Raw genomic sequence first — 10,726 nt, forward strand, 5'->3', positions numbered from 1 at the left:
ACTGCACGAAGTTTTTTTCCCCCCAAGTCTCTTTTCCTGCCAGTGTTTAGCAGCTCAGATTTGTGATACTTCCACACAGTAATCTCCAATAGATGCTAAGCTAACTAGACAGGAAAATCTCATCCACCTTTGTCAGCCTTCCTATCAAGCATCACTTTGACTCATGAGATAGAAAACACTTTCATACCTTACTTTATTGTAAGGTTGTCATGACAGCAGCAGTGTTTTTTCATGAAAGAATACTGAACAAAACCTTGCAGGTTCTCTTTGCAAGAGCTTGCAAGAATCAGCCCTTTGAAAACATGACTGGAGATTTTAGTGATATAAGCTCCGAAGAGATGTCCACTTTCCAGCTCTACTGCTGCTTTATTCAAGCTGGACTCCAAGTTTTTAACAGTCTTACAGTGTCACAAGGAAAAGCAGTGCCAAGGTCCCCCTCCTGCTCTGTGCTTAGAACAGAATGATCATGCTAGGTCTGATCTACAGTGACATGGAATGATCACAGCTTTCAGTAAAGCATGAGTACCAGATGCTCAGTACTTCTGTGGAGAAGGTCACTATCTAATATTCATAGAGTCTTTCACACTGCAATCCACTATCCTGTACACGAAGTTCAGGATGTAAGGCATTTTCCTTACTAAGCAGCTAAACAACAAAAACTTTATATTGCTAACAGTTAAAAGGATCTTTACTTGCCCTGTACCTCTTGCAGTTTAAAATCTTCAGAGAAGTGGCAATCTGTTATTCATGTGCCTTTCTCAGCTTTACTCTGACTAGGAATCAATACTGACACCAGGCCTTTCACTCAGTTTGACTGTTTCCTCACTGAAAAGTACCTATCTCAATGCGTCACACTGACTAGAGTCTTACAACATTTGTCATCTGAATCAGTTGAATTTCACTGATGGGGAAATCTCATGCCACAATGTTCCTCTATAGAACCAGAAGTTTTAACAGAGAGCATTCTGCTAAGTTGAGGGGACATATATCTGCAACCTTGTCTCTTGTAAAAGTTGGCCGGGATTGCCAGCCATGCCAAAAAATACCACTTGAGATTCTCTTTCAGAAGTGATGATCTTGAATGATTCATCTGGAAATGCTTCCATCTGCCACTGGAACTCTGCCCACAAAACTAAGGCATTTCAATTAACTATCAATACCCGCTATGTCCTTTTTTAAGGATAAAGTGAAATAAATACCCTATCTTACCACAGCTATAATGTGCTTCTTCTGATGTATCAATAATTATGACACTTCTTGGAGGGCTTGTCACTTAATCTCAGTCTTGTGGTTTGTAACATACCTAAGGCAATTGGGAATCCCACAGAAATGGTCTTACTTGTTCCTTCTCGTTCACTAATTGCAGCAAGAACCTTGGATGAAGTGATAATAAGATTTCAAGTGGTAAAACACAAGTTAAAAGATATATTTAGCTATACATGGTTGAATGGGACTGGGTTTATAAACTGCTAAGATCTTTTTCCCAGGATACATAACTGAATATAGAATATAAATCTATAATGAAATCAGTTTAATATTTTAACTTTGGTATGGGCTCTCCCCCAAAATAATGCCAACAATGAGTTAGCCAATTTGGTATCTCTTCTACACTGCTTCTTCTCTCACACCCCTCATCCCATATCCCACACACAGATGGAGTATTTCTCCTCAAACAGGCTGGAGTACTTCTTAACCAGGAGATTTATTGGACACATTAGTCTTTAAGGAGCCTTTAAGACTTACTAGATGTTGCGGATGTCTAACATAATAAAATATTATAGAGTACCAGATGCTCCAGAACACTTTTAATTCTGCTGTTACACCTGTGCTTTAATAAAATGAAAGGCATCAAATCCAAATTCTATAATAGTAAAGCCATCACTTACCCTAGCAGGGGCACAAGGGAAATGCAGTGGCTGTGATGATATGAAAAATAGTATAGTAATAGGTTAGTAATTTCAAGAACTTAAGAGGAAGAAATACCATAAGAGGAAACTGTGACATCAGAGAAAAAAAATCCCAAAAGTTAAAGGTGGGATTTTATAGGGATTTTAAACTCATCCATGGGAAGACTACTGATCTACTAAAACTAAAATGATAACCAGTTTATGAAATTCAAACTCCACATAAATCAGTGTCAAAATCTGACTGAAATCCAAACGAGGCAGTATTTCCATGGAAATGAATAAAATTAGGGCAGATGTGAGTCAACTAAAAGCATCTGCCATGTCCAGCCAAACTAACTTAACAGGATTGAGTTTATGGGTACCTTTCACACCAACAGTGCACACAGATAAGAATTTAGTAAGGGATTTGGGTAGTTTGATTTCTTTCTTAAATTATACATGTTTGCTCTGAACTGTATATACTGCATTGTCTGTTCTATTTGTGCTAGAAATGAATGGCAAAGATATAAACAATTTATAAGGGCAGTACATACTGAGTGGTTTCAAAACCCCAGAGATTAGTGAATAATAAATATAACCAGGCCTTTTGTTAGTCCTGTAATGCTTCACTGTTTAGGTCACATATGATTATTGTGTTAATGTCATTTTTGGGATGAAATGCTTATTAAAATCACTGTATGTTTCTAAGAGTTTTACTGAATAAAACAGTCTGATTCCACTGCCAGTGACTTTAGCAAGAATGGGGTAAAGATCTAATTCAGACAAAGAGTATTGCACTATTTATATTTTAAGGATAGAGAAATGAGACAAAGGAGCTAATATGATTTGTTTACAGCCACAGAGAAAGTCAGTCTCACAAGATTTTTTTTCTCTCTTGTTCTGTCCTGTCCTACTCCTGTTCTATTCTATTGCACCCTATTCCATTTAGTTTGTGCCACTGCCCTTATCCTCATAACATCCAAAAACATCCCAAGAGTTTCTAAACAATATGTTCTTTATGTTTCACTCATTTGCTTTTGAGTGATGCAGTATTACAAAAGACTCATGCATAAGGCTGGTTTTGCATTGGGATTCAAATTACTTTTATTTTTTTCTTCCTTGTTTTGGATTGAACATGGAGCTTGTCTCATGGAGCTATAAAGGGAAAAGGGACAAATAATCTTTTTGTTGACTGAAGACAAATGTTTTGCTGTCCTCTATGCTTTTAGTACCCAAGCTGAGATCAAATGCCTGCCCACTGTGCTTGCCATGGAGCGTGGAGGTATTCAAGGCAGTCTTCAGACCATGTGATTTAGGCAGTTCAAATTCTCACACAAACTTTACCTCTGTGGAGGGCAGCTCTACTGTGCAGCTCCCTACAAGAGTCCCAGCTTCAGCTCTCAGCAATGCCTGGATCCAGACCACTGAGCACCTTAAGGCTAGAGACACACATACCAAATTCCACTTCAGATCTTGCAGAGTGTAAGTAATGCTGGGGAGGTTAAGAATCCTTTTGAAGGCCTAAGATGTTAAAGAAATGTGTAATTGGTCTTTTGCTATCTAAACTTTCTTAAGTGTTGATAATTCCATGTCTAGTTCTGTGGCAAGCTTATGGTCTAGCCAATAGTGATTTGGGACTATAAAATGAGAACACATCATTTTCTGCTGCAGGGGTTCTTCAGATTCTTAGCCAGCAGTAAATTGCTGTAGCTGCTCTACTTCGGCAGGACACACACCTGCCACCAACCGAAAGCTTGCAAACTTGCTTGAAAACATGACTTTCATTTCATGCAGACAAAACTGCTCAATATTCACCAAGGCTCAGCAACATTGAGGCAGCTGTTAATTCTCAGTTTGCCTGCTACACTCACACCACAACAGAGAATCACAGAATGCTTTGGGTTGGAAGGGACCTTAAAGATCGTCTAGTTCCAATACCCCTGGCAAGGGTAGGGATGCCACCCACTAGATCAGGTTGCTCAAGGCCCCATCCAGCCAGGCCTTGAACATTTGCAGGGATGGGGCATCAACAGCTTATTTGGGCACCCTGTTCCAGTGCCTCCCTACCCTCTGAGTAAAGAATTTCTTCCTAACATCTAATTTACATCTCTCCTCTTTCAATTTAAAGCTGCTTCCCCTTGTCCCAACACTATCTGTCGCTCTCCATCCTTCCACAGAAGAAGGACAAGCCGAGTTTACTTTATTTTTAATATCTTTGTCCCACCTTAGTTTCCAGACGGGAATACCTTCTTTGCCTGGTCATAGCGCTGCCTGCGGGCGCACACACCTTCCCACGGCCTCGCTCCCCGCCACGGCCTCGCTCCCCGGTGCGTTCGCGCCCCTGGGCTCAGCATCGCGCCCGCTGCCCGCCCGCCCCCCTCCCCGAACGCTTTCCGCTGCGATGCTGCAGCTTGGGCCAGCCCGCCCGCCCTCCTCCCAGCCGTGTCCGTGACAGTTCCCCTGCTCAGGCCCTCCCCGCGGCGGCGGAGCCCTCCCGAGCAGAAGGGAGCGGAGCGGAGGGGGAGTGTCTTGGGCGGTGCGCACAGCCCAGCCCACCCCAGCCCAGCGCGGCGGCGGCGGCGGCGCGGGAATGTGCAGCCGCGGGGAGAAGCGCCGTGCGTGCGGCGGAGCGGGCGGGCTGCGAGGGCGCAGCCAGCAGCGGCAACGGCGGCAGGGCATGGGGCCCCCGGGCGGTCGCGGCAGCTCTACCGCCCGCGGCAGCCTGCAGGTGAGGGAGGGACGGGCGACGGGAGGCCGGGGGCTCGGCACCCAAGCCCGACTTCGCACGCAGCAGCGAAATCGGCAAAAAAATGGCAAAAACCCCCTCGAAACAGCCCAAACCGCATATACGTGTATATGTTTCTTGGGTCTTTTTCTTTTGCATCCGATCCCCAAACCGCGAAAAGTTTATTTTTGTTGCTACTACCGACGCGGGTTGTGACAGAGCCGCGAGAAGGGAGAATGGATGATTAGAAAGAGGGGAAGAAGGAAAAAATTCCTCCGTGGATACGAAGCCCAAAGTTACTTTCGGGGACCTTCTTTCCATATCTAAGGAGTGGGTGACGCGCTCGCCAACGCGGGCGAGTTCCTGCGCACATCCCTTCCGCGCGGCTCCTCTCGGCAGCAGAGGGCATCCCGGCGGGGCGGCCGAGGGCGGCGGAGTCTGGCGGAGAGGCTGGAGCCGCTGACTCTGTGGCTGCGGTAGGCAGAGATCCACCCGGAGCGCAGCACCTCCGCCGGGACCCCCGCGGACTGCGCGGTGCGGGCCGCCTCTCCGGTGCACCAAGAGCCCCTGGGCATGCGGGAAAAAGGGTTTCGGGACAGGGCCTGGGGTAAGGGGAGCAAAGGACGCGTGTCACATTCCTGCTGTGGAAGGGAAAGAGGGCGAGAAAATGCTTGGGGGTGTGCAGTGGGATGCCCCGGTTTGGGATGCGCTTGTGGTTGAGAGGGGAGGTGCTGCTGGTGAGAAGGGGGCGAGCTGGGAGCGGGGGGAAGAGGGAGAAGGCACGTCGTTGGGGCGCAAGTGCTGCTGGGGGGCGGGGGGAGTCTGAGTGCCTCCGGGCCATCCTAGCAGTGCGGATTTGCTGTGGGGAATGCAGCTGGTGTTGCCTAGAGGGATGCCTAGATGGTGATGCCCTGAAGTAGCTGCTGTACTAGGAAGAGAAGATAGTGGGGAGAGGGAGGATGGCTTCATGTTGCAGATGCAAGCACTCTCTGCTCGAAGTAGCAGTGGGGGAGGCAGTGAGTGAGAGGAGGTGCCACCCCATCCTCATACCCCTGTGCCTCTCTCTTCTCAGCATTTGCTGCTCTTCCTGCTCTTCATTGGGCCGTTCAACTGCTTTGCCAGTTACAGCCGTGCCACCGAGCTCTTCTACAGCCTCAATGAGGGGCTGCCTGCTGGGGTGCTCATCGGCAGCCTGGCCCGTGACTTGAGGCTTCCAACGGCTGGTGGGCAGCACCCTGCAACCCTGCGGCCCCCACTCTCCTTCACCCTGGCCTCTCATGGCTTGGGAGGACAGTACGTGCAACTGGACAATCGCTCTGGAGAGCTGCACACCTCAGCTGTGGAGATTGACCGGGAAGCTCTGTGCGTGGAAAGCAGTGGGGCCACCGTCTTTGGGGGATCATCTGCTGTCTCCTCTTCCTCCTCCTCATCTGAGTCGTGCCTGCTGCTGCTGGATGTGCTGGTACTGCCACAGGAGTACTTTCGCCTGGTGAAGGTAAAAATTGCTATCCGTGATGTCAATGACAATGCACCCCGCTTCCCTATGCCCCACATCCGTCTCTCAGTGCCTGAGAATGCACCTGTGAACACCCGCCTGGCTATTGAGCATCCTGCCCTTGACCCTGACATGGGCACCAACAGTGTCCAGACCTACCGCCTGCGAGATAATTACGGGGTCTTCACCCTGGATGTGGAGGAGAATGAGAGTGGGGAGAGGACTCCCTACTTGATTGTTATGGGGGCACTGGACAGGGAGACACAGGAGGAGTATGTCACAGTTATCGTTGCTGAGGATGGGGGGACGCCTCCGCTCGTGGGCAGTGCCACCCTCACTATTGGCATCAGCGACATCAATGACAACTGCCCCCAGTTTAATGACTCACAGCTCAACATCACCCTTTATGGGAATTCCAGCCTAGGGACACATGTGGCTACTGTCCACGCAGTAGACATGGACCTTGGATCCAATGCCCAGGTCACCTACTCGTACAGCCAGAAGGTCCCTGAGCCATCCAGAGACTTGTTCCATCTGAATGAAAGCACAGGAGTCATCACACTCTCCAGTAAAGTTGATGGGGACACTCCAAGGCTACACAGGCTGATCATACTGGGCAACGGACCTGGATGTATCCCTGCCGTGATCACAGTGCTAGTGACCATCATCAAAGTCATGATGAGGCCACCTGAAGTTGTCCCTCGTTTCATAGCTAATGAAGTGGAAGGAGTGGTTTACTTAAAGGAACTGGAGCCTATCAACACCCCTATAGCTTTTTTTACCATCAAAGACCCTGATGAAAAATACAAAGTTAGTTGTTATTTGGATGGTGATGGGCCTTTCAGACTTTCACCATATAAGCCATACAGCAATGAATACCTGTTGGAGACCACAAAGCCTTTGGACTTTGAGACACAGCAACTGTATGAAATCTCTATAGTTGCATGGAACTCAGAAGGATTTCGTGTCAACAGAGTAATCAAAGTACAGGTTCTGGATGACAATGACAACTCACCAGTTTTCTCTGAACAGCTGATAGAATTGTCCATTGAGGAGAACAATGTTCCCAATGCTTTTTTGACCAAACTGCATGCTACTGATGCTGACAGTGGAGAAAGAGGGCAAGTGTCCTATTTCTTAGGTCCTGATGCCCCTTCCTATTTTGCTTTAGATAAAACCACAGGAGTTCTTACAGTTTCCACCCAGCTGGACAGAGAAGAAAAAGAGAAATACAGATATACTGTCAAAGCAGTAGATTCTGGCTTCCCTCCAAGAGAGTCAATAGCAACTGTCACCATCACTGTTTTGGATAAAAATGATAATAGTCCAAGATTTATAAATAAGGATTTCAGCTTTTTTGTGCCAGAAAACTTTCCAGGTTTTGGTGAAATTGGAGTTATAAGTGTCACAGATGCTGATGCAGGACAAAATGGATGGGTTGCCCTTTCAGTTCTGAATGGAAGTGATATTTTTGTCATAGATACTGGAAAAGGAGTTTTGAGAGCTAAAGTCTCCCTGGACAGGGAGCAGCAAAGCTCCTACATTTTGTGGATTGAAGCAGTCGATGGAGGTGATCCTGCCCTGTCTTCTACTGCAAAAATAACTATCCTTCTTCTGGACATAAATGACAACCCCCCTTTGGTCTTGTTTCCTCAGTCTAATACATCTTATTTGTTAGTCCTTCCTTCTACCCTTCCTGGCTCTCTCATCACTGAGGTCTATGCTGTCGATAAGGACACTGGCATGAATGCAGTCATAGCTTACAGTATCATAGGAAGAAGAGGCCCTCGACCTGAGTCATTTAGAATTGACCCCAAAACTGGTAATATCACCTTGGAAGAGTCACTGATGCAAAATGACTATGGCCTCTATCGGCTACTTGTAAAAGTTAGTGATCACGGCTATCCAGAACCTCTCCATTCCACTGTCATGGTGAACCTTTTCGTCAATGATACCGTTAGCAATGAGAGCTACATCGAAAGTTTGTTAAGAAAGGAGCCTGATATCAGTGTAGAAGAAAAGCAGCCACAAATATCTATAGAGCCTACACATAAAAAAATGGAGTCAGCATCCTGCATGCCTACCTTGGTAGCTCTTTCAATTATTAGCTTGGGTTCGATTGCTTTAGTAACAGGGATGGGCATGTACATTTGTCTAAGAAAAGGGAAAAGGCATCACAGAGCAGATGAAAACTTGGAAGTACAAATCCCATTAAATGGAAGAATTAACCTGCACATGCTGGAGAAGAAACCAATGGAGATTTCTAACATTTGATGTTTCTTTGTGTATAAATCCAACATCTGAAAAACTCTGGACAACACTGAAACACCTGTCTGTGGGTTCTATTGACAGAGGTTGCAATGAAGAACTGCTAATTTATAACTTGATATTATAATTGTAAATAGCTGTTTACAGTTTTTTAAATTCAAATTCACTGTACAGCTTTTTTATGAAACTAGTAACTAACAGCTAGCTCCCTGACTATAAAGACATGGATGTCATTTCCAGCTTTTCATAAGTCAATAAGATCAGTGAACATAAAAAAGGGGAAGGTAAGAGGATTCTCTGAACTCAAGTTTTAAAAGTCTTTTTAACCACGAGAGGGCATCAGATGCTCCTGAGCAGGGAACTGTTCGAGATACTGTCCATGAGATAGAGTATATTTTAAATACGTTGATTTTAATATAAAATACCTATTGACATACAGACATTTAACTGCTACAAAAAAAAGAAATGTCTGTTCCAATGTATGTATAATTAAAATAATAAAGATGTTAAAATGCACTAGTAATAAAAAACAGAATGTTTATTACCTCACAAGTAAAGCCTATACAGTAGGATAGAAGAGGCATTAACAAGAAGTGCAATTCCTGTTGAGCAAGAATGCAAGATATTGTAATGAGAATCTGAACTGCTGTGACATATCATCTTTAGTTTTTCTTCAGATTCACCCTCATTATCAATTGCTACAGCAATGTGCTGGTCATTTTTATGGAAAAATTATATTTAATATTTCCTACAGCAAATAATGATAGAGCCCCATACTCATCCTCATAAGCATGCCAGATGCAAGGAAGCAAGGGAATGGCTAAATCTTTAGTTGTCATGAAAGTGGTTATATTTTTTGTACATTGAGCAATGTGTCAGTAGTACTCCATCAGTTTGGCTGTGTAATAGATTTTTTTTGTGTGTTCCTTCTGAATCTGATCTGCCAGATGAAAAGAAAAATCACTTCATAGTCAAACAAATTGTAGGACTTCGTTTATTCTTACTGTTGCTCCTCTCTGGATTGATATTTCATGTGAAAGATCTTGTTTCTGATTTTTGGTGACCATTCCTGGCTCCTTTTCATTGGCTTTGATTTTGATTAGATCCAAAATCCAACTTGTAAGACTGGTGACATATTTTCTTGATAATTTATTCTTTGCTGTATCCTCTGCAAGAAAGCAGCAATTTTGTCAGTGATGTATTACTTTCACTTCATTTTAAGAGCTGAGAACTATCTTTTGTATGATGATTGCATCAAATTTCTCTGTGTAAACAAGATAAATTAGTGTTATGCTTAAAACTGATTATTTTGATCTCTGGCATCATATGTCTGTAATGTACCAAGAGTGTTTATATGTCTGCAAATTAAAGCTATATATTTTCATAATAACTTACTCTCTCTCTCCTAGAATTTTCATTATAAATCAAAATATTTTTTCAGTTCTAAGAAATACGTATTTCACAAATGCTTAGGTGCTGGCTATCATCTGACATGTCATAATACTTCCCCAAATTAGTACACTTCCAAGTTATTAATGACAGTTTATGCTGTACTTCTTGAAATTTTCAGCAGAAATTGTATTTCAGCTGATGTAAGTGGTGTGGCAGCTCATACCTGTTTTAAAAGTAGGGAATGCAATTTGAGGCATTTCTTGATTTTTCTCTCTGTAACTGGCACATTACTTCACCTGAGCATACTGAAATGTTGAAGCTCATTATAGATGTTGGTTACCCGGCCTAAGTAAGAGTATTAACATAATGCCCAGTTTTTGCCATTCTAGCTATAGGAAAAAGGCTGTTTTTTCAGGTTAGAATATTTTCTGTTTATGCACAATTTGGTAGCTATGTTTCATGAAAAATTAATTTGGCCTGTCAGAGCTTTGTGGTCAATCACCTTTTTTCTTTATATTCATACTATCAAAATATGAAAATGGTGTCTATCTCTGAAAGGCATTTTTGCAAAGAAAACATTGTATCTTACCTCTGAAGAAAAATTACATTGTATCTTCAGAAACAGCTTCAGTATTAGGGATGCTCTGGTTTGCTGTGGTAAGGAAGCTCGATTCTCTGCATTTTTCTCTTCAGTAAGGAGGCAAGGTAACTGAAAGACAGGATTCTTTTCATTGCTCCTCTTTTATTTGAATTAATAGTCCAACATATTCTCAAGACAGTTTAAATAGCAGCAAAGTCAAGACTTGAGAAATACAATAAAACCATAAACCTGATCTCTCCATGTGTCCATGTGATACAGGACATATACTTTTATTCAGGTTTGACAAATACATAGTCTTGACCTTGTTTGATTAAGGTTTGTTTAAACATGCTGTTCTTGCTTTTTTTGTTTGTTTAGTT

General features: G+C 43.8%; 1 protein-coding gene across 1 annotated transcript; it reads left to right on the forward strand.

The window, feature by feature from the left end:
- The first annotated feature begins 4,494 nt into the window (after window positions 1-4,494).
- PCDH20 (protocadherin 20) lies at window positions 4,495-9,759 on the forward strand. The gene is made up of 2 exons (XM_071570593.1): window positions 4,495-4,614; window positions 5,684-9,759. The coding sequence occupies exons 1-2, from the start codon at window positions 4,564-4,566 to the stop codon at window positions 8,378-8,380; spliced, it is 2,748 nt and encodes a 915-aa protein (XP_071426694.1). The 5' UTR covers window positions 4,495-4,563; the 3' UTR covers window positions 8,381-9,759.
- The last annotated feature ends 967 nt before the right edge of the window (window positions 9,760-10,726 follow it).

Source organism: Pithys albifrons, chromosome 1 (assembly GCF_047495875.1).
Source record: "Pithys albifrons albifrons isolate INPA30051 chromosome 1, PitAlb_v1, whole genome shotgun sequence".
NCBI classification, from domain to species: domain Eukaryota; kingdom Metazoa; phylum Chordata; class Aves; order Passeriformes; family Thamnophilidae; genus Pithys; species Pithys albifrons.

What these genes read in the sequence shown, in the direction of transcription:
- PCDH20 (XM_071570593.1), top strand. Translation starts at nt 4,564, where the DNA reads ATGGGGCCCCCGGGCGGTCGCGGCAGCTCTACCGCCCGCGGCAGCCTG. An exon ending in CCGCCCGCGGCAGCCTGCAG is followed by an intron (nt 4,615 to 5,683) that starts GTGAGGGAGGGA and finishes CTCTCTTCTCAG; the next exon opens with CATTTGCTGCTCTTCCTGCT.